This window comes from Suricata suricatta, chromosome 5 (genome assembly GCF_006229205.1).
Source record: "Suricata suricatta isolate VVHF042 chromosome 5, meerkat_22Aug2017_6uvM2_HiC, whole genome shotgun sequence".
NCBI classification, from domain to species: domain Eukaryota; kingdom Metazoa; phylum Chordata; class Mammalia; order Carnivora; family Herpestidae; genus Suricata; species Suricata suricatta.
Genome location: NC_043704.1, coordinates 153,657,174 through 153,684,707, shown reverse-complemented (window position 1 = coordinate 153,684,707; position 27,534 = coordinate 153,657,174). Strand labels below are relative to the sequence as shown.

Here is a 27,534-nt window from a genome sequence, read left to right as displayed (position 1 = left end):
GGGAGGTGATCGGCGAGCACCTGAGCGCGAACTTGATCAAGGCCCGCGGCAGCGAGGATGCGCGCCACGAGGAGTTCGTGGACGAGCTCCGGCGGGTAGGGGGCCAGGGCTCGCGAGCGCTCCCGGGGGACGCGGTGGCGCGGCGTCCGCGGACAGTGCAGGGGCCCCAGGGAGGCAGGTTCCCACAGGACGCCCCCGCTGGACGGGTGCCGGGCACCGGGGGTGCCGCCGGGAAAGCGCCAAGGCCACGCCTCGGGGTGTTCGGCATTCTAGTGGAAGGACCCTCGAGCGGCGCGTTGCCGTACGTGCGCGCGGGAGGCACGCGTCTGCAGCACCTCTTCGTCTCGTTTCTCTACTTGCACACATACAGTTACTTGCTGCATATGCGAAGACACGGACTGGGGCAGATAGCCGAATACTTGTTCCCTGGAGATCATGAAGCTAAAAGTCACCCCTTTGGGGGTGCCTGTGTTCCTATCGCAAAGCACGACGGGAACCGAGCCGTGCAGATTTGAGGAGGCACGCGCGGTCCCCGGAATAGCTCCTGCTTCCTCGGCTGCGCAAGGAGGAAAGCAGTTGATTCGGATCCTCTCCGCTGAGTCCGGCTGCCGCCCACGCTGCCGAGGGGGCCTCGCAGGGGGTCTCCCATGAGCACCTTCCAGCAGCTGAGGCCAACTTCGAAGGGGCCGACAGCCGGCGGCGGGTGCTCGTTGCCCCTGCTGCTGGGCAGCCAGGCCTTCCTTGAAGAGGCACCTGTGCGGCCGGTCCGCCTGCCCGGGGCGGTGCGTGTGCGGCTCAGAGTTTTCGCGGCCGCTGGGAAGGCAGGAGGCGGACTTTCAGCCTGGGCTCTTTTCCTGACTTTACTGTAAAACCTTTAAGGCATTCCCTCTGTAGGGCTCAGTTCTCACACCTGTTAGGTTGGACCAGATGGACTCCATCGTTCCGTGACTGCTCTCTGCTTCCCAGGAAGCCCGATGCTGGGGGCGGGGGGAGGTTGAGGAAAGCTCTGTGATCTCACCATGTCTCCGTGCATCTGTCTGCCTGTCAGGTTCGAGAGCTCTACCAGCAGCGTCTGGATGAAGCTGAAATGCTGGACAGACACATCATTCAGGCCCGCGCACGAGCTCTGGCAGAGAGAGAACGGACCGCGCAGCAGGCGGCCGTGCTGGGCCTGGAGACCTCCGTCAGCCTGCCTCCAGGTGTGTGCGAAGAACCCCCGGAGGCCCCCACCCGACTCCCCAGCCCTTACTATGTCACAGAGTTTGCTGCGCTGGCCTCTCTCTCTCAATGTTTGGAGAGCATGTTTCTCTAGCGTGCCCGTCTCCCAGGCTGTCCCCTGCGTCACAGCACACCACCATCCAGGCCTAAAAGTCAGCATTTGTACAGCATCGCCCTTCGGTTCACAGAGCCACCGGATCTCAGCAGCTGGCCCTCGGTGGCTTTTTCTCCTCTCTGGTCCAGGACTCTGTCTAGGAAGTCGTGTAGTGTGGGATTGTCAAGGCTCCTTTCTAGAGTCTGTAGTTCAGAAGAAATCTTTGATCTTTTCTTGTCTTTCATGTTCTTTAAAATTTTTTTAGTTATGGAGCGCCTGGGTGGCTCCGTCGGTTAAGCCTCCAACTGTGGCTTGGGTCATGATCTCACAGTTTGTGGCTTTGGGCCCCGCGTTGGGCTCTGTGCTGACAGCTCAGAGCCTAGAGCCGGCTTCAGATTCTGTGTCTCCCTCTTTCTCTGCCCCTCCTGTGCTCACTGTGTGTGTGTCTCTCTCTCAAAAATATAAATGGACATTAAATTATTTTTTAGTTGAATACAGTCGACACACAGTGTTACATTAGTTTCACGTGTACACCTTAGTGATCGGAGAAGTCTACGAGTGTAGCTACCAGCTGTCCCCAGTTGTCACTGTCACGGTATCATTGACTCGGATTCCTGATTCTGTGTCTTTTATTTCGTGACTTAATCATGCCATAATTGTCTTTCATGTTCTTGAGAGTTGTGTTTTCCCCCCAATGTTTTGTGGTAAAATACACAAAAAATTCACCATGTTACCTATTTCTCAGTGTACAGTTCAGAGATATGAAGCACATACAGTGTCTCACGAGCATCACCACCCTGCATCTCCAGAAATCTTTTTTTAAATGCTTATTTATTTTGAGAGAGAGAGAGAGAGAGCGCGAGCGAGTGAGAGCATGAACACGAGCGCAGGGGAGTGGCAGAAAGCAAGGGAGAGTGAGAATCCCCAGCAGGCGCCATGCTGTCAGTGCACAGCTGACTTGGGACTTGATCTCACAAACCACAAGATCATGACTTGAGCCTGAGAGTTGGGCGCTTAACCCGCTGAGCCACCCAGATGCCCCCAGAGCTCTTTTCATAGATTTTTTTAAGGTGTTTTGGTTTTTTGTTTTTTGTTTTTTTTTTTAAGAGAGAGAGCATGAGTGGAGGAGGGGCAGGGCAGAAAGAGACAGAATCCCAAGCAGGCTTCCCACTGTCAGTGCAGAGCCCAGCTTGGGGCTTGAATTCATGAACCATGAAATCATGACCTGAGTCAAAAGTCAAGGGTTGAGGCGCCTGGGTGGCTCAGTCGGTTAAGCGCCAGCTTCGGCTCAGGTCATGATCTCACGGTTCGTGGGTTCGAGCCCTGCGTCAGGCTCTGTGCTGACCGCTAGCTCAGAGCCTGGAGCCTGCCTTCAGATCCTGTGACTCCTTCTCTCTCTGACCCTCCCCTGCTCACGCTGTCTCTCTCTCTCAAAATAAATAAAAACATTTTTAAAAAATTTTTAAAAAAGTCAAGGGTTGAATGCTTAACTCACGGAGCCACCCAGGTGCCCTCCCTTTTTTTTTTTTTTTTATGTATACCGCTTTTTTTTGAAGTTAGAAATTCCTTCATTTTTCAAAACTAAAAGTCTGTACCCATTAAACACTACTTTCCCTTTCCCCTTACCTCAGCCCCCGGCAATCACCGTCCTACTTTCTGTCCCTAACGGTTTAGACTACTCCGGGGGCTCCTATAAGGAGAATCCTACGGTGTTCGTCTTGTAGAGACTGGCTTCGACCACGTCGCACAGTGTCCTCACGCTTCACCCATGTTGAAGCGTGTGTCCGGATTTCCTTCCCTCTTGAGACCGCACAGTATTCTGTGGTGTGTACATGCCCCACTTTGCTCCGCCATTCCTCTGTTGACGTGCCCCGGATCGGTTCCATGTGTCGGCTGTCAGGAAGAAAGCGGCTGTGAACACGGGTGCACAGATGCCTCTGTGAGACCCTGCTTTTGAGTCTTTTGGGTCTGTTCCCAAAAGTGGAATTTCTGGGTCACATGTTAATTCTATTTTTCAGTCTTCGAGGCCGCGCCACACTGTTTCCCGCAGCGGCTCTGTCATGTTCACGGTCCCCCAGCGGGCACCCGGCTTCTTCTCTGCATTCTCACCAACGCTTGTCAGTTTCTGGTTTTTTTTGCTGGCAGCCATTCTAATGAGTGTGAGGTGGTTTCTTATTGTGGTTTATGATACGCATCTCCCTGCTAATTCGTGATGTTGATTTTTTAAAATGCTAATTTGTGGGAAGGAGAGTGCAAGCGGGGGAGGAGCAGAGAGAGGGGGACAGAGGACTGGAAGCGGGCTCCACGCTAACAGCACAGAGCCTGATGCGGGGCTCAGACTCACCAACTGCGGGTTTGAGATCAGGACCTGAGCTGAAGTCAGACGCCCAACCGCCTGAGCCCCCCGGTGCCCCAATCATTTTTTAAATTGTCACCTGTGCCATTGGTGTCATAGTATCCAAGACACCATTGTCAAATCCAATGCTTTGAATTTTTTGCCCGATATTTTCTCCCAAGAGTTTTACTGTTTTAGGTCTTACATTTAGGCCTTTGATTAAAATTTTTAATTGCAGTCTAATTAACATACAGTGTTATATTAGCTTCGGGTGTACCGTGTGATGCTTCAGCAGTTTTTTACATTAGTCAGTGCCCATCACAATATGTGTACTTTTTTTTTTAAGAGAGTGTTTTATTTGCTCTAAATAAAATTTTGTGCTTAATGGAACTATCTTCTATAAATTTTTAAGGGATCTCGATGTACAAGATACTCCAAAATAGCCAAAACTTACATTTCTTGTTTAGTAAAACCAAATGGTGCTAAGCGCGAGTGTGAACAAGATTCTCCGTTACAAAACTGGGAAGTCACCTACGCACCCCGCCAGGAGCCTGGTGCCTCCCTCCCAGCTGTGCCGTCAGAGGTCCTTACACGGAAGCCGGGGCTCCGCCGGTCCCCACCGACTTCCTCTCTTTGCACATCCTTGCTCCTTAACCCTGTGGCCAGGAAACTGGGCAGGGACCTCCCCATGTCCTCAGAGCCATGAGGCAAGGCGGGGCCGGGGGAAACTCTTGCCTCTGCACAAGAGCAGACTCCTCGGACGGACGTGAGCCTTCTCCCCATTTCAAGGACGAAACTGAAGTTCTGTCAGTCTTGCTAGCTTGTTCAAGGTCACCGAGCCCAAAGCAGTGGCCGCCTTTTAGCCAAAACAGAACTTAAACTCTTGGAGTGGCTCAGACACCCTCCAAACGAGGGAAGATGTAAGTCTGAGTGTTTGGAGGTTGGGAAGGGTGACCTTAACATTGGAGCACCTGGTGTTTCCCCGCTCAGGAGTCCCGACCCCGGGGCAGGGCCATCCTCCTAGGGGGCGTGCAGAAATGTCTGGAAGCATCTTTGGTGTTCCAATGAAGAGGGGGGGCTGTGCTTCTGGCTTTTCAGACTTGACAGGTCAGGGATGGTAAGACAGTTCGGCACAGCCAAACACCTGTCCCAAGATGCAGATAGTTTCCTGTTGGGTAACGTGATACGTTCTTGGGCAGGAGGTGGTGAAATTCTGTTAACGCCCTCTGGCATGAAGTCAGACGGAGAGATGCCGTGACTCACAACACGTGTACTCCTAATCCCCTTCATTTCACCCCCCCTCGGCTACTACCAGTTCTTCATATTTAAGAGTTTTTAATTTGTCTCTCTTCTTTCTTTGTTCGTGTGTTTTGTTTCTGAAATCCCACACACGAGTAAAATCATATCCTTACTCTAGCATTGTTTACAATAGCCAGGATACGGAAGCGCCCAAGTGTCCATCAGTAGGTGAACGGATAAAGAAGGTGTGGTATATACTTAAAATGGAATGTTACTCAGCCACAAAAAAGTATGGATAGACCTAGAGGGCATAATGCTAAGTAAAAGAAGTCAGAAAGAGAAAGACAAGGTCTTTAACATTTTTTAAGTTTATTGATTTATTTTTGAGAGAGAGACAGTGCATGCCTGAGCAGGCATACATGAGTCGGGGGGAGGGGCAGAGAAAGTGAAAGAGACAGAGAATCCCAAGCAGGCGGGGCTCGAACCCACACACTGTGAGATCATGACCCGAGCAAAATCAAAAGTCGGATGCTCAACTGACTGAGCCACCCAGGCGCCCCTGAGTAACTTTGATATGATGTTTTATATGGTGTTAGGTAAGAGTCCAACCTCATTCTTTTGCCTAAGGATTTCCACTTTTCCCAGCATCATGTTTTGGCAAAATTGTTCTTTCCTCATGGAATGGTTTTGGCATCCTTGTCAAGAATCATTTGACCATAGGTGTGAGGGTTTATTTCTAGGCTTTGCATTCTATTCCATTTGTTTCTGTGTCTGTCTGTATGCCAGTACCATATCATTTTGATTACTCTAGCTTTGTAGTAAGTTTGAAGTTAGGAAGTGTGAATCTTCCAGTTCTGTTCATTCTTTTTCTTTCTTTTTTTCCCTATTCATTCTTTTACAGGGTGGTTTTGGCAATTGGGGTTTCCTTGAGGTTCCATAAGAATTGAGGATGGGTTTTCCTATTTCTGCAAAAAACATCACTTGAATTTTGATAAGGATTTCACTGAATCTGTAGGTCACCTTGAGTAGTATTGACATTTTAGTATTACGTCTTCCAATCCATGAGCAAGGAGTGTGTCTCTATTTACGTCATCTTTAATTTCTTTGAGCAGTATTTTGTACTTTTTATTGTACAAGTCTTTCACCTTTTCAGTTAACTTTTAAGTATTCTTTCTGATGCTATTTTAAATGGAATTGTTTCTGGGGCGCCTGCGTGGCTCAGTCGGTTGAGCATCCGACTCAGCTCAGGTCATGATCTCATGGCTTGTGAGTTTGAGCCCCATGTTGGGCTCTGTGCTGACAGCTCAGAGCCTGGAGCCTGTCTTCAGATTCTGTGTCTCCCTCTCTCTCTCTCTCTGCCCCTCCCCTGCTTGCACTGTTTCTCTTGCTATCAAAATAAAATTTTAAAAGTTTAAATAAATGGAATTGTTTCCATAATTTCCTTTTCAGATCGCTCATTGTTGGTGAATAGAAATGCAACTGATGTTTGCATGTTGACTTTGTGTCCTGCTACTTTGTGAATTCACTTATTCTAACAGATTTTTTTTTGTGGAACCTTTAGGGTTTTCTCCATATAAGGTCAGATCATCTGCAAACAGATACTTTTGCTTCTCCCTTTCCAATTGGGATGCCTTTTTTCTTTTTCTTGCCTTATTGCTCTAGTTGGAACGTCAGCCCTATGTTGACTAGAAATGGTGAACGCAGGCGTCCTGGCCTTGTTCCTGATCTCAGAGGAAAAGCTTTCTGTCTTTTACATTGAGTATGATGTTTGCTATTGGTTTTCCATCTCTGGCTTTTATTATGTTGAGGTAGTTTCCTCCTAGTCCGCGTTTTTCTTCTTTTAGTGGGTTTTTTTTTTTTTATCATGAAAGGGTGTTGAATTTTGCTTAATGTTATTTCTGTATCAGTTGAGATGATCATGTGATTCCCCCTTCGTTTCATTAACGTGGTGTATTACACTGGCCAGGTTTATCATATGTTGAAGCACCTTTGCATCCTAGGAGTAGATCTTTCTTGGCCGTGGCATATGATCCATTTCATAAGCTGCTGGATTCCATTTGCTAGTATTGTGCTGAACACTTTTGCATTGAGGTTCATTGAGATCCTGGTCTGTAGTTTTCTTGTGGTGTCTTTGGCTTTGGCATCAGGGTAACGCCGGCTCCACTGAATGGGTTAGAAAGTGTTCCCTCTTACTCTTACGTTAAAAAAAAAAAAAAAAACTTCAGAAGACTTGGTGTTAGTTCTTTAAATGTTTGGTAGAAGTCACCAGTGAAACCATCAGGTGTGGGGCATTGTTTTGTTGGGAGATTTTTTTTAATGTTTCTTTATTTTTGAGAGAGACAAAGAGTATGAGCAGGAGAGGGGCAGAGAGAGAGGGAGACACAGAATCCAAAACAGGCTCCAGGCTCTGACTTGTCGGCACAGAGCCCGACACGGGGCTCATGAATGGTGAGATCATGACGTGAGCCAAAGTCAGGTGCCTAACCGACCGAGCCGCCCAGGTGCCCCTTATTGGGAGATTGTTTGATTACTGACTTAAGCTCCTTACTAGTTATAAGTCAATTCAGATTTTCTATTTCTTTGGGATTTTGTCCTTATACGTTTCATGTTTCTAGGAATTTGTCCATTTTATCTATGTTGTTCAATTTGTTTGGTGTAGAATTGTTCCTAGTCTCTTATAATCCTTTTCATTCCTGTGGAATCAGTAGTAACATCTCACTTTCATGTCTGACTTTAGTCAGTCGAGCTAGAGTTTTGTCAGTCTTGTTGATTTTCCTGAGGAGCCAGCTTTTAGGTTCAACGGATTTTCTCTGTTGTTTTTCTGTTCTCTATTTACCTATGCTGTGTAATCTTTGTTATTTCCTTCATCTAGCTTTGGGCTTAGATTGTTTTTCTAGTTCCTTAAGTTCTTTTTTAATTTTTTTTTTGGTTCCTTATGTTCTAAAGTTAGGTTGTTGAGATCTTTCTTGTTTTTAAAAAACTTTTTTTGTTAAGATTCATCCTTTTTCTTTTTTAACTTTTATTTATTTTTGAGAGAGACAAAGCATGAATGGGGGAGGAGCAGAGAGAGAGGGAGACACAGAATCCAAAGCAGGCTTCAGGCTGCTGTCAACACAGAGCCTGATGCGGGGCTCAAACCCACAGACTGCGAGGTCATGACCTGAGCCGAAGTCGGACGCTTAACCGACTGAGCCCCCCAGGCGCCCCAATGTTTATTTATTCTTAGAGAGAGTGAGAGAGAGAGAGCACGAGCGAGGGGTACAGAGAGAGAGACATACACACAAAATCCCGAACAGGCTCCAGGCTCTGAGCGGTCAGCACAGAGCTCAACACCCACAAACCATGAGATCGTGACCTGAGTCAAAGTCGGACACTTAACTAACTGAGCCACCCAGGCGCCCCTGAGGTCTTTCTTGTTTTTTGTATTTGTTTGTTGGTTTATTTTTAGAGAGAAAGAGTAAGTCAGGGAGAGGGGTAGAGAGGGAGAGGGGGAGGGAGGGAGGGAGAGAGAGAGAAAGAGAGAGAGAGAGAGAGAGAGAGAGAGAGAATCTTAAGCAGGCTCCATGCTCAGCACAGATCCCACAACCCTGGGATCATGACCTGAGCTGAAACCAAGAGTGTGACACTTCACCCGCTGAGCCCCCCAGGCCCCCCAGATCTTTCTCGTTTTTGAACGTGTTTATAGCTATAAATTTTCTCCTTAGCACCATTTCACTGTGTCCTGTAAGTTGTGTTTTCACTTTCATTGTTTGTCTCTAAGTATTTTCTAATTCCATTGTGGTTTCTTCTTTGATCCATTGGTTGTTTAAAAATGTCTAAGTTCCACAGTTGAGTGAATTTTCCAGTTTCCTCCCGTTCCCGATTTCTAACTTCATCCCACTGTTGTCAGAGAAAGTACTTTTATGACATCTATCTTTTAAAATCCGTTGAGATTCAGTCTGTAGCCGTCACACGGTCTGGGAAAGGCCGCATGAGCCCTGGAGAAGAACGTGTACACGGCTGTCGTTGGGGACGTGCTGTCTGTCTGTCTGTCTGTCAGATCCCGTCGGGCTCTTGTGTTCTTCCTATCCCGTTTCCTTACTCATCTTCTGTCCCAGTTTTTCTGTCTCTTATCGTAAACAGGGTATGAATCTCCAACTAATTTTGTAGAACTCTTTCTCCCCTCGATTCTGTCAATTTTTGCTTCACTATTTGGATGGCCTGTCGTTAAGTGTGTAAATGTTTATAGTTGTTGGGTCTTCCTGTCATATTGAAAATTTTATTAATATATAATGTCCTTCTTTGTGTCTTTTTACAATTTTTATTTTTGAGAGAGGGAGTGTGCACAAGGGGGGGAGGGGCAGAGAGAGAGAGGATCCCAAGCGGCCTCCATGCTCAGTGCAGAGCTTGATGTGGGGCTCGACGCAGGCCTTGAACCCACATCCATGAGATGTTGACCTGAACCGAAATCAGGAGTCGGATGCCCAACCGTTTGAGCCACACAGCTCCCCTGCCCTTTCTTGTGTCTTGTGACCTTTTGATTTAAAGCCCATTTTGTCTGATATTAGAATAGCCACCCCCTTTGGTGTTTTTGCATGGAATGCTGTACCCTTGTTTACTATTTGCATGGAGTATCTTTTTTCATCCTTTCACTTACATTCTACTTGTGTCTTGGATCTAAAGTGAGTTCATTATATATACTCAGTTAGTTAAATGTCTGACTTCGGCTCAGATCATGATCTCACAGTTTGAGGGTTCGAGCCCTGCATCAGGCTCTGTGCTGATGGCTCAGAGCCTGGAGCCTGATTCAGATTCTGTCTCTCTCTCTGCCCCTCCCCTGCTCATGTTCTCTCTCTCTCAAAAATAAACATTTAAAAAATTTAAAAAATAAAGTGAGTCCATTATAGACAGCATGTAGTTGGATTATGTCTGTTTAGTCATTCTTCCGAACTGTCTTTCAATTGGGGAGTTGAATCTACTTCCATTTAAAGTTATTATTGACAAGGAGGGATTTCTATCATTTTGTTATTTTTGTCTATATGCCCTATAGATCTTCTGTTTCTTATTTGCCACATTACTGTCTTCTTTTGTGTTGGGTCGTGTGTGTGTGTGTGTGTGTGTGTGTGTGTGTGTGTGATGCTTAAATTCCTTTCTAATTTCTTATGTGTATATTCTACAGCTAGTTTCTTTGTGGTTACCACAGGTATTACACTTAACAGCCTAAAGCTATAACCCTCTAATTTGAATTTATACCAGCTTACCTTAAATAACCTACAAAAATTCTGCTTCTTTACAGTTCGATCCCCACCCTGTTAGGCTGTCGATGTCACAGAATTACATGTTTATCCTTGTGTGCCAGAAACATAAACTACCAATGCACTCATTTCTTGGGGCTCCTGGGGGTCTCAGTCTGTTGAGCATTGGACTCTTGATTTCAGCTCAGGTCACGATCTCATGTTCCTGGAATTGAGCCCTGCATCAGGCTGTGTCCTGACAGCTAGGAGCCCGTCTGCGACTCTCCCTCTCTCCCTGCCCCACCCCTCCCTTGCTCTTACTCTCCCTCAAAATAAATAAACTTTTAAAAATGCATTCGTTTCTTTAAATGATATAGAAAATAAGACTTGGAGTTATAAACTAAAGTTACTATAATACTAGCTTTTGGACTGATACTTAGTTTTTTTTCCTTTAAATAATAGTCTCTTAAACCATGTAGAAAACTTCCATGATTTCCCACGTATTCACCTGTTCTGAGATCTGATTTCTCCATGCAGCTTCTGGTTACTGACCGGCGTCGCCCCCCTCACCCTCCACTGCGCAGGACCCCGCCGGCCTTGCCCGCGGGCGGCGGCTCTCACAGACTCCTTGTGTGTCCGTGAGTGTCCTGATGCCTTCCTTCCTTTTGAAGGACAGTTTTACCAGACACTGGATTTCTAGCTGACCATTTCCTTCTTTTAGAACTTTGAATACATCTGCCTGCTGCCCTCCGGCCTCCAGAATTCTTGGGCCCCTGCTGACAGCCTTCCTGAGGACCCGTATTGGGATGCTGTGAAGACTCCCCCTTTGTGTCTTTCAAAAGCTTGATTATCGTGTGTTGTAGCGAGTCTCTGAGTTGCTCTTCCTTACAGGTCACTGAGCTGCTTGGGTGTTTATATTCAGGTATTTCATCCCGTTTGGGAAGTTTCAGCCATTGTTTCTTCGGATATTCTCTCTGCCCCTTTCTCTCTCCTCTTCTGGGACTCCCACATGGCTGTGGCGTCGGCTTCATGCTGTCCCCAGGTCCCCCGGCTCTGTTCACTCTCCTTCGATCTTTCTGTTCCTCAGACTTGATCATTTCCATTATCCTGTTTCAATGCCATTGATTCTTCTACCTGCTCAAATCTGACTTTGAATGTCTTTGATAGTGAATTTTTCATTTGAAGTTATGGTACTTTTCAGCTTCAACATTTCTTTTTGGTTTCTTTTCAGGTTCCCATTCTTCTTACTGATATTTACATTTTGTCCATACAGTGCCTTCTTGACTTTCTCCGCGTCTTCCTTTAGTTCTGTGAGCATTTTTAAGACCGTTGTTTCAGGGGCGCCTGGGTGGCTCAGTCAATTGAGCGTCCGACTTCTGCTCAGGTCATGATCTCACAGTTCATGGGTTCAAGCCCTGTGTCTGGCTCTGTGCTGACAGATAGCTCAGAGCCTGGAGCCTGTCTTTGGATTTTGTATCTCCCTCTGTCTCTGACCCTCCCCTGCCTGCATTTTCTCTGTCTCTCAAAAAGAAATAAAAAACATTAAAAAAATTTAAAAAAACTTGTTTTATAGTCTTTGTCTAGTGGATCTATAATCAGGTCTTCTTCAAGGACAGTTTCTGTTGATTGATTGATTTCCTTTGAGTGGGTCACACTCTTCTTTCTTTGTATATCTTGTGATTTTTTTTTCTTTTAAACTAAGCTCTACACCCAACTCCATCATGGCTCGGGAGTCATGTGCTCTCTGAGCCGCCCAGGTGTCCCTTTTGTGGTTTTGTTTGGTTGTTGAAAACTGGGTGTTTGAATCTAATAATGTGCCGACCCCAGAAATCAGACTCTCCTCCTTCTCCACAACTTGCCATTTTTGTTTGGTTTTGCTTTGCAAAAACTGTCGTACGCCGTCTGTGCCAGGGGCCGCCTGAGGCCCAGACTGCGGTCTTTTCCGGTCTGTTCTCAACCAGCCATGTGCAGTCAGGTACTAATTTTCCCCACATCTGCAGTTGTTTTTGAATGTCCTGGTCTTTTTTTTTATGAACATTTTTAAAATGTTTATTTATTTTTGAGAAAGAGAGAGAACCTGAGCAGGGGAGGGGCAGAGAGAGGGAGACACCGAATCTGAAGCAGGCTCCAGGTTCTGAGCTGTCAGCACAGAGCCCGATGTGGGACTCGAACTCACGAACCTCAAGATCATGACCTGAGCTGAAGTCGGATATTTAGCTGGCTGAGCCACCCAGGCACCCGTGCCCCCTCAATGTCCTAATCTTTAATATCTGCTTCACAAAAGGGGAAGGAGGAGGATGAATGGGAGGGAAAAGGCGACGGCCCTTTAAATTGCCTAGAAGTCTCTTGGGCAGGGGGAGGGCCCTGCCTGCACCTCCGTGGTCAGAAGCAGCAATGGGCAGAGGACAGACACCGGTGTTTGGAAGACGGAGTCGGTCTTGCTCCCGCAAACTGGGCACCAGCAGTGCGTGCGCACACGTTTGCCGCGGGAGCAGGCGGTGGCTGCCACGCCGCTGTGACAGTCCCCTGCCTCCTGCGGCCTCCAGGTTCCCGGACAGTCCCTCCGGCCGCCCCGCCAGTGCGGCCACCGTCCAGGCTGCCTGGACACGCGGGGCAAAGTCTCCGGCCACAGCTGATGGCAAAGCGGTCACCACACCACCAGCGTCGCCTTTCTGAGCCGGCCACCTCGCTGGCGGCGCTCTCTGGATCAGTCTCTCTGTTTGGGAAGGTGGGTTGTTCTCCGTAGACTCGTCCGTCGTCTTGGTTTTGCTGATTTCTATATTATGGTCTCATTTAACCTGTTCTCCTGGTTCCTGTATTTCCTGCAATTGAGTCATCGGTTCTAGAGACTTCCATGAGGCTTAGGTTGAGTGTTTTGTGGGGAAGGGGCAGGACCGCTTGACGGGTCTTGCCGTGGCCCCCGGGGGGCCCGTGCTGCTGCAGCCGCGGCCTGGGCCCTGGTCTCATCAGCACTGCCCATGACAGTGACACGTGGATGGCCCGGGGGCACTTCCAGGAAGGGACACTTAGCAACTACTCTGATTATCACTGTTGGGCAGGATTTGTTCTCTCCAGTTTTAAAAAGAACGAGTTGGTTCCCCTGGCGTCTCCGAAGGTGACTGATGAGGTTTGTGGGTTGATTGGCAGTATCATTACGAACTCGTGGATTTCATAGCCACGCTGTGTTTACTTACTAGTGCTCACATTGTCCCATCTTTGGCCTATTGCAGCCTTTTCAAGGCTCCTCCTAACTCTTTGGATACGCTCGCAGCTGTCTTTGATAACCTTATTTTCTGGAATGGTCAGCCGTCCCAGGCTTATGGCCCTGGACCTGGAATCAGCCATTTCTCCAAGGAGGCCTGGTTCCCTTGTATTGTCCCCAAAGACTTTGATCTATCCCCCTGCATCCCGGAAAACCATCGCTTTCCAGAGCAATAGGCAGAAGGAGCCGTGCCTTTAGGGTTGGGAGACCTGGCATCTCTGGGGCCCAGAGGGAGGAGGAGCAGCGTAGAAAGGCCTTGGACTTGCGGGGCCTCACGGGGGCCAGACGCCCTGCAGCTGCGTCGCGGAGGCTTCCCTGCTCCCCGCCCCCCCCAGCCCCGGGAAGCCGGTTTCTGTGCCACTTCGCAGGTGCAGGAGCAAAACTGAGAGAAGGGATCAAATAACTTCCTGAAGTTCCCACGGCCCAGAAGCACGGGGACCCTCACTGGCACCGGGGGTCTGCTGTCAGAGCCCCCCCTTCTTCTGTCAGACCAGGCGCCGTGTCACACGGGTGTAGACGGCCCTCCCGGCGCGGCCCTGGGTGCGGGGCCCTAGGCGTGGCCAGGCCGGCCTCCTCCGGGGCCTCGCCAGAGACTGTTGGTAGCAGGTTCTCAGGAGGACTTGTTGGCTGCGGATGTCCCCTGGGCCCCAGGGGTCCGTGACTCGTCCTGTCTTGTAGGATTCTTCTGGCGTCCTGGGGGACGGAAGTTTGGTTGTGTTTAAATGAAAGTGAGGTAAAACACTGAGAACTGAGAACCCGCGGGGGAGTGTTTCACTGCCCCTCATTTTATTTTCTACCCAAGATAATGCGGTTACGTTTCTCAGCCTTCTGCTGCTGATGTTTCTCTTTTTTATGTCAAAAGTAGTAGAAGTAGAGATCTTAATCCAGTTCCGTGGTCATTCCTCTGGTCCCTGCTTCTGGGTGGCAGGTGGGGGAGGGGCGGAGCATGAGTGACCCAAGAAGGTTTTTCCCTTTAGAGCGAGGGGGGGGTGGGGGGGTGTTGTAAGCAGGCTCCACGGGCCGCACAGAGCCTGGCTTGGGCTCAGTCCCATGACCCTGGCATCATGACCCGAGCTGAAATTGAGTCAGACGCGCAACCGACTGAGGCCGCAGGTGCTCCAAACCTTTTTTATAACTTAGATAATTGATGGTGATGACATTCCCCTGAAGCTCTTCTCTTTTGAGGCGCAGAGGCAGCCTTTCTCTATTTGCCTCGTGTCACAAGGTGGAAAACATGTAAATTCTCCGGACCGGGGTTCGGGGTGTGGGGGGTCAGAACGTGTTTTCATCCCCTCCCCTTGCTGGCGATGGCCCACCTCATCTCTTGGGAAACAGAACAGAGCCACACTCGGGGGCTTCGGGTCGGTGTCGGAAGCCCACTCTTCCCGGCGGTGGAGGATGTCCACAAGGCCAGTGCGGGGTTTTCCAAGGCTCACCCGGTACACGTCCAGGCCAGACACGGAGAGGGACTTTCCGAAGATCTGGCAAACTAACTGCCCCTGCTTCTGGGGACGTAACACTAACTGCCCACAGGCTGGGGGAAGGCCGCGGGGGAGGATGGGATCAGGAGAGAGAGGCTACACCTCCATCCTACACGGTTCCGCCTCCGTGCGAGAAGTCGTATTGCACTATTTCAAACAGGCCATGACCCAAGTCCTTGGGAACTGGGCCGGAATGGGACGTGGCCTTCCTGCCCCGCCGCTGCGGTCTCCATCTCGCACAGGGGAGGCCAGCGACCACAGTCCCAGCACGGACCTTTCCTGGACGTTTCCAGGCTAGGTCACTCCTGAGAGGCTCTTGGCGAGTTCTGGAAGGGGAGGTCAGTCTTCTCCAGATGCAGCGGAGGCAGACAGCTGAGCAGCTGTGCATTTCCCAGCAGCTTCCAGATGACTTCTTGGGGACTTCCCTGACCTTCTGTCTCCCGTCCCAGCATCTCCTCCACTTGCCCCTTTACCTACGACATACGGAGAGTGACTGCTGTTCTGCTCACTGAACCCTGATTACAGGAGCAACTCAGCGAAATTCTGAACCTCCTCATTCACAAGCATGACGGGCGGGACATGTAGTTTCCCCCGTGTCACCTCTACCCTGGGCGTGGGGGACCTCCAAAGGGCAAGGCCAGATACAGGCACTGCGTTGGTTAGCGCAGCAAACAACAAACTTTGAGAACTTCTGAGTCTTCCATTTGTCTTACTTATTCCTCATTTTTTAATCAGACTATTAATTTACATGATTTGAAAAACTCAAATAGTTTAGAGAAACTTCAGATGAAATACGAAAAGCCGTCACCCATTCGTGACATCAGAAATTTGTCCAAAGCCGTAGATCTACAACACCAAGAGTGAACTGCAGTGTAGACCAGGGACGTTCTATGAAAATGATGTGTCCGTGTGGGATCATCAGTTGTAACGCACGCCCCACTGTAGTGCGGGGGTGTTGATGTTGGAGGAGGCTGTGCATGTGGGGGGCGGGGAGCAGCCATGGATAGTTCTTTACATTTAATTAATTAATTCGGTTTTAAATTTGCATCCAAGTTAGTTAGCCTCTAGGGAAATGATGATTTCAGGAGCAGAATCCAGCGATTCGTCCCCTACGTATAACACCCAGGGCTCCTCCCAACAAGCGTCCTCCTTAACGCCCCTCACCCATCCAGCCCATCCCCCGCCCACAACCCCTCCAGCAACCCTCAGTCTGTTCTCTGTATTTATGAGTCTCTTATGATTTGTTCCCCTCCTTGTTTTTATCTCAGGTGGAAAGCTCTCAGTTTTTCCCCATTGAGGATGATATTAGTGGTGGGTCTTTCATATATGGCTTTTAAGATCTTGAAGTATGATCCCTCTATCCTTACTTTCTTGCGAGTATATCTCAGGAAAGGATGCTGTATTTTGTTGAATGCTTTCTCTGCATTTATTGAGAGGATCGTGTGGTTCTTATCCTTTCTCTTATTGATGTGATGTATCACATTGATTGATTTGTGGGTACTGAACCAGCCCTGCACCCCAGAAATAAATCCCACTTGGTTGCAGTGAATAATTCTTTGGTTGTAGTGAATAATTCTTTTTAATGTATTGTTGGATGCAGTTGACTAGTACTTTATTGAGGATTTTTGCATCCATGTTCATCAGGGAAATTGGTCTGTAGTTCTTCTTTTTAGTGTTTGGGGGGGTCTTTTTCTGGTTTGGAATCAAGGTAATGCTGACTTCATAGAGTGAGTTTGGAAGTTTTCCTTCCGTTTTTATTTTTTGGAACAGCTTCAAAAGAATAGTTGTTAACTTTTCTTTAAGTGATTGGTAGAACTTCCTTGGAAAGCCATCAGGCCCTGGACTCTTGTTTTTGGGGAGATTTTTTATTACTAATTTGATTTATTTACTGGTTATGGGTCTATTCAAATTTGCTATTTCTTCTTGTTTCAGTTTTGGTAGTTTATATGTTTCTAGGAATTTGTCCATTTCTTCCAGATTGCCCAATTTATTGGCATATAATTGCTCATAATATTATCTTATTATTGTTTGTAACTCTGCAGGGTTGGTTGCGATCTCTTCTCTTTCATTCTTAATTCTGTTTATTTGGTCCGTTCCTTTTTTCTTTTTGATCAAACTGGCTAGGGGTTTATCAATTTTGTTAATTCTTTCAAAGAACCAGCTCCCGGTTTCATTGATCTATTATACTGGTTTTTTTTTAATTCAATGGCATTGATTTCTGCTCTAATCTTTATTTCTTTATTATTTCCTGTCTTCTGCTCGTTTGGGGTCTTATTTGCTGTTATTTTTCCAGCTCTTTCAGGTATAAGGTTAGGTTGTGTATCTGAGAACTTTCTTCCTTCTTTAGGACGGCCTGGATTGCTATATACTTTCCTCTTATGACCACCTTTGCTGTGTCCCAGAGGTTTTGGGCTGTGGTGTTATCATGTTCATTGGCTTCCATGTACTTTTTAATTTCCTCTTTAACTTCTTCGTTAGCCCGCTCATTCTTTAGTAGGATATTTTTTAGTCTTGAGTTTCATAGCATTGTGGTCTGAAAATATGTACAGTATAATCTTGACCTTTTATACTTGTTGAGAGTAATTTGTGTCCCAGTATGTGATCTATTCTGGAGAACGTTCCATGTGCACTTAAGAAGAGTGTGTATTCTGCTGTTTAGGATGAATTGTTCTGAATATATCTGTTAAGTTCATCCAATCCAGCGTGTTATTCAAAACCATTGTTTCTTTGTTGATTTTCTGTTTAGATGATCTGTCCACTGCAGTAAGTGGAGGTGTTGAAGTCCCTACTATTATGTATTATTATTGATGAGTTTCTATATGTTTGTGATTAATTGATTTATATATTTGGGTGCTCTCACATTTGGAGCATAAATGCTTATAATTTTTAGATTTCTTGGTGGATAGACCCTTGGTTATGATATAATGCCCTTCCTCATCTCTTGTTACAGTCTTTATTTTAAAATCTAGATTGTCTGATGTAAGTATAGCTCCCCCAGCTTTCTTTTGGCAAGCATCAGCACAATAGATGGTTCTCCATCAGCTTGCTTTCAACTTAAAGGTGTCGTTAGGTCTAAAATGGGTCTCTTGTGAAAAGCATATAGCTGCATCATGTTTCCTTATCCGTTCTGTTATCCTGTGTCTTTTGATTGGAGTGTTTAGTCTCTGGACATTTAGAGTGAGTACTGAATGATATGAATTTATCACCATTATGTTGCCTGTAGAGTTGGAGTTTCTGGTCCTGTCCTCTGGTTCATTCTAGTCTTTGTAACTTTTGGTCTTTTTTTTTTCCCCTGTCTTTTCTCCCCTCAAAGAGTCCACCTTAAAATTTCTTGCAGGGCTGGTTTAGTTGTCCCAAACTCCTTTAGTTTTTGTTTGGGAAACTTTTTATCTCTCCTTCAATTTTGAATGACAGCCTTGCTGGATAAAGAATTCTTGGCTGCATATTTTTCCAATTCAGCACATCAATATATCCTGCCACTCCTTCCTGGCCTGCCTTGTTTCTGTGGATAGGTCTGCTGCAAAGCTGATCATCTTCCTTTCTAGGTTAAGGACTTTTTCCCTTGCTGCTTTCATGAGTCTTTCCTTGTCTGTGTAATTCATGAATTTGACTGTGATGTGCTTTGTTGCTGGTTGGATTTTATTGAACCTAACTGGATGTCTCTGTGCTTCCTGGATTTTGATGTCTGTGTCTTTTCCCCAGGTTAGGAAACTTTTCCATTGTGATTTGCTCACATAAACCGTTTTCTCTCTCTTCATCTTCTGGGACCCCTGTGATTCAGATGGTCTTCCTTTTTAATGAGTCACTGAGTTCTCTAATTCTTCTATCATGCTCTTTTGCTTTAGTTTCCCTCTTTTAGTGTGCTTCATTATTCTCCATAAGTTTATCTTTGGTGTCACTGATTCACTGCTTTGCTTCATTCATCCTTGATGCTGTGGCATCCATTCGAGATTGCATATTGGTTATACCATTTTTAATTTCATCCTGACTAGATTTTATTTCTTTATCTCCACAGAAAGGGAGTCTATGTTTTCTTCAACCCCAGCTACTATTCTTATTATTATGATTCTAAATTCTGGTTCAGACATCTTGCTTGTATTTGTGTTGATTAAGTCCCTAGTTGTCATATCTTCCTGTTCTTTCTTTTGGGTACATTCCTTCATTTCATCATTTTTGGAGGAAGAAAAAGAATTAATAAAATAAATAAAAATTAAGAAATTTTAAAAAACACACAAAAAAATCAAGTGAAGGATGCTAGATCCTAGATGTATTTTAGTTTGGTTATTGAAAGAAGCTTGATACAATAGAGAAAAAAGGGAAAGAAAAGAAGAGGAAAAAAAGGAATAAAGAAAACTTTTGAAAGATCTAAGAAATGAGTACAATAAACTAGAATAAAATGAAATGACAAGTAAAGTTTTAAAAAATTTACAAAGAAGTAAAAAATATAATAGAGAAAAATTAAAGAAACATTTTTAAAAAGGAAAATAAAAATAATTTTTTTCTCTTCTGTATTCAAGAAAAGAAAAGAAAATACATTTGAAATGATGGGCCAGAAAACAGAATGACATATGATTGAGATACCTCCAGTTTCCCCTAGAAATCAAACTATGAAGCGCTGTCTAGTCCATAAACGAAGCAGGCAGAGAGATTTGTGGTGATCCTCTAGAGGATGGATGACCCAGTTGGGCGGGGTTTGGTGTAGCGGCTCTGTTCTCCACTAGATGGCGCTGCTTAGTTTACTGGGGTGGATCCTTGTGGTGCTTAGCAGCATGTATGCGCATGCGCAGGAGGGGTAAAAATGGCGTCACCCACCTACCCAGTCTCTAGTACTCTGTGCTCTCCCCAACCAGCAATCAAGCACCCCGTCTTTGTCTCAGGCTTCCGTCCACTCCCCGCTTCTATGCTGTTGGCCACCAAGCCATAATCCTGCCAGGTGGCACCTCCCTCCCAAGTTTTATCTCAAATGGGGCTGAGATAAAACTCACTTCTGAGGTACCTGTGGTTTTGGCCCGGTCAGACCCTTTAGGGAGGAGTCTCGCTGACCTATGGCCAGCCCCTGGCCCACCCCCTAGGACGTTCACATGACCACACTGCTGCGGATGCAGGGACTGTGGCTGGGTGCGTGCACACCCCAGAAGAAGTTCGCAGGATTATGTAACCACAGTGTTTCAGGGGTTACGGTAAATTACAACACGGATCTGGTGCTAGGCTTTACTCTAACGCCCTTGTTCCAGCACCAGCAAATGCGGCTGTTCTCCAGGGCCTTTGCCTGTGGAGAGGCCACACAGCCTCCACCAAGTGTGCTCCCAGCAGGGGAGCCGCCTCTGCCCATGTGGCCGGGGGACCCCTTGGACCTCACCGTTTGCTCCTGGGAGTTTGCCCTTCCCCCCAGAGCTCCACCAGGTGGTGAGCTGTGGAGTTGCAGACTCTGCTCCCTGTTTATAGAGTCTCAGTGGTATTTAAGCCCTCTCCTTTCTCCTTTCTCTCTTTCTTGTTCAGTGCCTTATGGGTACTTCCGCTCCTTCTCTTTCTCTCCAGCTGCTTTCAGGGTGAATGCTTTTCCTGTGCTCTCCCCCCGTCTCTGCCCTCTCTCTGCAAGCAAAACCAGCTCCTGCCCTCCACAGCTTCTCCCCCCAGTTCACCTCTCTGTGCCACACACCTGCCGAGTTCTGTGGTTCACGTTGTAAAGATTGTCATGTTAATCCTCAGATCAGTTTCCTAGGTGAGCAAGATGGTTTGGTGTTGATCTAGCTGCATTTCAGGAATGAGAGAGGCAGGGGAAAAAAAACATGGATATTAACGATTGACTTCCCACTTTATTATGTGAGATTTTTCTCTGTCATGTGTCATTGGGTCTGTAGGGGCTTGGCTGACCTAGTCAGGCAAGGCTGCTTAGGCAGCTGTAAGCTGTGGGCCCAGCTGACCTTGGCTCCTTGCTGCAAGTTGAGCTCAACTCTGCTTCACGTGGATTTATGCTGGAGCCCAAGGTGAAGGGGCGGGAGCTCTTCTCGGGGACAGGGACGCTCTTTGATGAGACAGAGTGCGCTCTGTCTCTACTTATAGGGACTGCGAAGTCATACGGCAAAGGGTGTGGACACAGAGGAGGGGGAGGGGTTGGGGCCACTCACTCAATCTACCAAACTTGCCTTAGTTATGTTTTGTTATCAGATCTCTCCCTGAGTCACACGGTGTTTTAGCTCAAATACTACCAGAACACAGCCTTGCGTGATGGCTGCCGTAGCTTAAGTGGCTAGTCATCATTTGATGATTAGTTTCTCAAATCTCAAGATTGCACAGGCTTCTGAGAAAGAATTTTGTGAGATGGTTTGGGTTTGCAGGATGAAAAGGTTTGGGGGGCGGTTTCTTTAATGTCTGTCTGGCTTGAAACCCCTTTGTGCTTATTCCCTTCTGTGTAGTGAAGACGATCTTCAAGTGCTGTGTGGACAGCGAGTTGCTGCAGAGGCATCATTTGATCAGCCCAGACGATTACTACAGCGATCCCGTGCCGTTTTGCTCTGCGCCTAAAGGTAACGCCTCTGCACTCCGTTAGTGCCTTGGGTGTCCTTCCAGGGATGGGCTTTAGTGGCCGGGCCGCACTGGCCACCTTTGTTGCCATTTCCCCAGTGATTTTGTTTCCTCTTTCATTGATTTGGTAATGACTATGGGGAGGCTCAGCTTTAAGCATTCTGCTTCCTGTCTAAATCCCTAACACCTGCAAGACCAAAGTCTCCCCTCCTCAATGCGGAATATGCATTCTTGTTAGCTGCTCAATGCTGAGAGAGATGAAGACGCTTGGAAAAGTAGTCGGGGGCACCTGGGCGGCTCCGTTGGTTAAATGTCTGACTCTCGATTTTAGCTCAGGCTGTAGTCTTATGGTTCATGAGTTTGAGCTCTGCGTTCAGCTGTGCGCTGACAGCATGGAGCCTGCTTGGGATTCTTTCCCTCTCCCCCTCTCTCTGCCCCTCCCCTGCTCACGCATGCTCTCTCTCCCTGTTTCAAAAAAGAAAAGTTGTTGTACGTGTCCCGGTAGACTCGCCAAAAAAAAAAGGGAAAAAAAGGAAAGTGGTTGAATGACCCAAGAGAGGGAGGGTCTGAAGACCTAGGAAAGTAAGGGAGCAAGTTCCTGACGGAGTCACAGCATGAGCACGGGTCTCTCCATACCCCATGTAGGAAAAGAGCAACTTTTTCATCCTTTAGTGAGTGTGGTGGGAAGACCGAGTGGGGGGCAGGGAAGGGTGTGGGTGTGAGTGGGTGTGAGGTCGGGCCAGTTTCCCGTGATGTGGGAGGCGAGGTCTTCTGAGAGTGAGCGGGGTGGGGGCGTGGCTGTGGGTGTAAGCAGGGAGGTGACTTTTGGGAGAGTCAGGGTACGGCCAGGGGAAGGTGCTCTGTGGATTCCGTGGCCCAGTGGCGCCGGGTTCGGAAGGTGAGCCCGCCAGCCACCCGGTCAGTGGGACTCTGATGGACTCTGAGGTGTGGGTGGGAAGGTTGGGATCCAGAGAATCGAGGTGCTGATGAGAATTCCACTGACACCCTGGAGCTGTGCAGAGAGGGCCGGCCGGAGCGGTGGGAGTGAGCGGCACGCCATGCCGCGCTGCTTAATGTGGGGAAGTTAGTTGGAAATTCTCTGCTGTGCGGATAAATCAGCACAGAGTTAATGTGTACTGAGGATTTCCCCAGGATTGTGCTTCTGCCAGTTTCCTTGCTTCCTTGCTGGCAACGAGTGTTCTCTTTGAACCTTTTCGGGATGATCTTATAGGTATAAAAAACTAATACAAACTTTGGTTCCTCATGTGAACTTTTTGAAAAAAAAAAAGGTTCAAAACATTTGGGTGCGTGCATTAGAGACAGACAGACAGACGGACAGCAGTCTCCTCGTGTTCTTTGACCATGTTTGACAACCAGATACTTTGACACTCTATTCCTAAGTTTCAAGTACATAGAATAAAAGTCTCAAAGTGGCTTTGGTGGTTTTCCTTATTCATGTTAGAAATGTCCGCTCCAGGGCCACCTGGGGACTCAGTAGGTTGAGCGTCCGACTTCGGCTCAGGCCATGATCTCCCAGTTTGTGGGTTTGAGCCCCGCATCAGGCTCTGGGCTGACAGCTCGGAGCCTGGAGCCTGCTTCTGATTCTGTGTCTCCCTCTCTCTCTGCCCCTCCCCTGTTCATGCTCTGTCTCTCTCTGTCTCAAAAATAAACATACATTAAGACATTTTTTAAAAATTAAAAAAAAAAAAAAAGAAACGTCCGCTCCATGTGAGGTAACTCGGTTCTGTTCTTTGGCGCCACAGGCACCTCCATCCCTGGGGGTTCAAAGCTCACGTTCAGTTATGAGAAGCGCTCTGTCCCAGTGACGCACATGACCAAGAAGCTGGAAGCTTCCTGCAGAAAGCTGCTCGCCAAGGCTGAGGAGGGGCTAGACTTCACCGTGGACAGCCTGACGTGGGACTCGTCCTTAAAGGCCCAGCGCAAGACTGTCCAGGTTGGCGTGGAAGCCTGTGTGCGGGCAGTGGGCACCGGCAGGACGCGGGTGCGGGGAGGCTCCCGGGGGCCAGGAAGTTGTGGGTCCACAGCGACACAGGGAGGAGACTGCACGTTGGTTTTCTGTGGATCGTGCAGCTGGTCAAAGCCAGCACACACTCCCCTGCCTGCCACTGACTCTGTTTTTTGTGCGTTTCAAAGAAAACAGGCCCACCCAAGAATAAGAGCTGGGTGACGCACCTACGGGTGCCCCAGAGACAAGCGGAGCGGCTTCTGCTCGCCAGGATGGACAGTCGGGTCCGCTTCCTCAAAAACCCGCGTTTTTTCCCTCCTAACACTCCACGTGGAGGGAGGTCTCTGCTCTTGCGTCCGGGGAAGCCAGCGCTGCCGGGAGCGTGCCAGAGTGAGCCGGGGGAGAGGTGGGTCTGTCCCTGACCTGTGTGACCAGAAAGCCAGACCGTTTCGCGGACGCCCAGCAGGTCCTGGGTCTGCCCTGGGTGGTGGAGGACCCTGGACTCTTGGGGACAGGGTGTCGGTATCAGAACAGAGCAGGGCTTCGGGGCTCCCCGCAGAGCCCGGGACTGGCTCTCCCCACCTGCCGGGGCTTGAGGAGTTGGGGTGGTGTCGGTCCCCCGCTTCCGCCTGCAGCCTTGTGTCCTTCCACTGCACTCGTGTGTCCTGGAGCACCAACTCAGAAATACCTAAAATTTGATTAATTACAAGTAATAAATATACATCGTGATTTTTCTTTCAGAGACTGCCTTTGGCTTCTTTCACTAATTGTCCTCGTGAAGGGAGTGAATTGCTTTATGAGTTCATCATTTTAATGGGCTTAAAACTATTAGCATTTATTAGTCAAGTATCTTTTTATTAAGAAAAATTAGAATATTAATATTGTCAACGAAAAACAGCGCCCAGAGTAAAAACCCAGGCAGGATGTTGGTATGGAAGTTTCCAGAGCTGGAGCTTCCTGTGCGTAACGAAGGGAAACACAGAGCAGTACACATCTTCATGGAGATTCTCTCCCACGGTGACGTTATTTTGTGACCTGCTTTAACGACAGGAACAGAATCCAGTAAATGGCGTCTTGTGACTGTCTCTGATGGTTTGGGTGTATTTGTTTTACACGAAGCGCGTGGATGAAATTAACCGCCTTCCTCCCTCGCTGGCCTCCCACAGCTGTGCTGATGCTCCCGTGTTCCTTGCTAAGCCATCGGTCGGATTTTTCACAGATTATGAAGTCGGGCGAGTTTATGAGGTAAAAATCCTATTTCTCGGGGCACGTGGGTGGCTCAGCGCGTTAAGCTTCCGACTCTTGATCTCAGCTCATGACTTGCTCTCAGGGTTGTGAGTTCAGAGCCCCACCGTGGGCTCCACGCTGGCCACAGAGCCTGCTTTAAAAACAAAATCTTGTTTCTTCACAGCCCCCACTTCATCAGCTTCCTTATTTTTTTAAGTGGTTCATGGAATTTAAAACCATATACAAAACCAGGGAGAGGACGACGATAAGCTTTCTCTTGCTCCCTGAGGGCGGCCTGTGTCGCTGCGTACCTCCCCCCGGAGCCCCTTTCACCGCGCCGCAAAGGTTTTGGGCCATTGTGTTTTCGTTTTGATTCGTCTTCGTCTATTTTTTTTTAATTTCTTTTTTGATTTCTTTAGTGTTCCATTGGTTGTTTAGTAGCATGTTGTTTAGCCTCGATGTGTTTGTGTTTTTTCTAGCTTTTTTCTTGTAATCGATTTCCAGTTCCAGAGTGTTGTGGTTGGAAATGATGCTTAATATGATTTTACTCTTCTCAAATTTATTGAGAGTTGTTTTGTGGCCTACCATGGGGTGTGGTTTGGGGTGTGCTCCATGTGCTCTTGAAGAGGATGTGTATTCTGGAGCTCCTGGGAGGCTCAGCAGGTTCGGTGGCCGACTTTGGCTCAGGTCCTGGTCTCACAGCTTGTGAGTCGAGCCCTGCGTGGGGTGCTGTGCTGACAGCTCGGAGCCTGGAGCTGCTTCAGATTCTGTGTCACCCCCGTCTCTGCCCCTCCCCTGCTCATCCTCTGTCTCTCTCAAAAATAAACAACATTAAAAAATTTTTTTAAAGAAAAGAAAAGCGTATATGTTGTTGTTTTGGGATGGAGTGTTCCGTATATATCTGTTTTGTCCATCTGCTATAATCTGCCATGCAAAGACACCGGTTCCTTGTTGATTTTCTGCCCAGATGATCTGTCTATCCAGTGATATAATGCGGTGTGAAAGACCCTACTATTGGGCCGTCGGGGGGGCTCAGTCAGTTAAGCATGACTCTTGATATATGCTCAGGTTACGATCCCCTGGTTCGTGAGACTGAGCCCCGTGTTGGGGCTCCGTGCTGACAGCACAGCAAGGAGCCCACTTGGGATTCTCTCTCTCTGCTGCTCCCCTGCTCACGCTCTCTCTCTCAAAATAAATAAACATTAAAAAAAATCCCCTATTGGGGGCACCTGGGTGGCTCAGTTGGTTGAGCGTCCGGCTTCGGCTCAGGTCATGATCTCACGGTTCGTGGGTTCGAGCCCCGTGTTGGGCTCTGTACTGACAGCTCAGAGCCTGGAGCCTGTTTCAGATTCTGTGTCTCCCTCACTCTCTGCCCCTCCCCTGCTCATGCTGTCTCTCTCTGTCTCAAAATAAAATAAAATTTAAAAAGTCCCCTACTCTCGTGGTATTACTGTCAATTTCTCTGCTTATGTCTGTCAATATTTGCTTTGTATGTTTAGATGCTCCAGTATTGAGTGTGTAGATATTTACAATGCTTATACCCTCTTGTTACACGCTCCCTTTATCATTCTCTAATGCCCTTCTTTGTCTCTTGTTACGGTCTTTGTTTTCCTGAGGTAAGTATTGCTACCTTGGCGTTTTTCTTTCTTGCTTTCACTTGCACAGCACATATGTTTCCATTCCTTAACTTCCAGTGTGTGTGTGTCTTCAGAGCCGAAGTGAGCCTCCCGTAGGCAGCTTATAGAGGGCTCTTGTTTTTTATCCATCTGTCACCCTGTGTCTTTTGATTGGAGCGTTTAGAACATTGACATTTAAAGTAATTATTGAGAAGTATGAACTTACTGCCATTTTATTCATTGTTTTCTGGTTATTTTCGTAGTTCTTTTCTGCTTTTTTCTTCTCTTGCCATCTTTCATCGTGATTCTTTTCTTTAACGTTATGCTTGGTTTTCTTTCTCTTTATTTTTTTGTGTATCATAAACGGTTTTTGATTTGTGGTTAACCTGAGGGTCATATATGATACCCTAAGGATACGGCAGTCTGTATTACGTTGACGGTCACTTGAGTCTGACACATTGTGAGAAAACTTCGTTTATACTTCCCCCCACGTTTTATGTGTGTATCACCATATTTTCCATCTTTTATTTTGCGAGTCCTTAGCTAATTTTTTAGATATAGTTGATTTTACTTCTTTTGTCTTTTCAGCTTCCTGTAAGCTTTGTAAGTGCGGACTCCACCACCTCTGCTGGTTGACTCCTCTCACTCCTCAATGTTTTTCCTTTCCTAGTTTTATTTCTAACGATGACTTCCCTTCCCACTTAGAGAAGGGCCTTTTTCTTGGTGCTGAACTCCTGTCGCCTTTGTTTTTCTGGGAAACTTTTTCTCTCTCCTTCAATTCTGAATGATAACCTTGCGGGTCAGGAGAGTCTCCGTTGTGGGTTTTTAGCTTTAACACCTTGAGGACGTCATGCCGCCCCCTCCTGGCCTGCGAGGTTTCTGCCAGAAAGTCGTCCGTTAGGTTTGTGCGGTTTCCCTTGCGGTACGACGTGCTTCTCTCTTGTCGCTTTTAAAATTCAGTCTTCCTTTTTCTTTCCTTTCACGGTCTATTGTCAAGCTGGTTTGCATACAACACCCAGCACGCATCCCCACAGGTGCCTCCTCCCTGCCCATCCCCCCTTCCCCCCCCTCCCCCCCCTCCCCCATCAGCCCTCAGGTGGTTCTCGCTCTCAGGAGTCTCTTGCCTTAGACACTTTCCTGCTTACATGTCGTGGCGTGGACCTCCTTGGATTCCCCTCAGTGGGACTCTGTGCTTCCCGAACCTGGTCTCCGTCCGCGCCCCAGTCGGGGACGCTTTCAGCTATTATATCTTCAAGGAAGTTTTCTGCCCCATTTTCTTGTTCTCTTTCTGGGACCCCATATGCGAACATCTGTCCGCCGGGTGTCCGGGAGATCCTGAACCTGCCCTCCCGCACCTG

General features: G+C 47.6%; 1 protein-coding gene across 1 annotated transcript in view; it reads left to right on the top strand.

The window, feature by feature from the left end:
• Positions 1–27,534, top strand: part of DLEC1 (DLEC1 cilia and flagella associated protein) — a 96,419-nt gene that overhangs the window by 288 nt on the left and 68,597 nt on the right. Inside the window, exons 2-7 of the mRNA XM_029938792.1 lie at positions 6–95; positions 1,049–1,199; positions 21,259–21,369; positions 23,131–23,321; positions 23,522–23,739; positions 24,500–24,578. Coding sequence (XP_029794652.1) covers positions 6–95; positions 1,049–1,199; positions 21,259–21,369; positions 23,131–23,321; positions 23,522–23,739; positions 24,500–24,578 — 840 coding nt within the window. The remainder of the gene's footprint in view (positions 1–5; positions 96–1,048; positions 1,200–21,258; positions 21,370–23,130; positions 23,322–23,521; positions 23,740–24,499; positions 24,579–27,534) is intronic.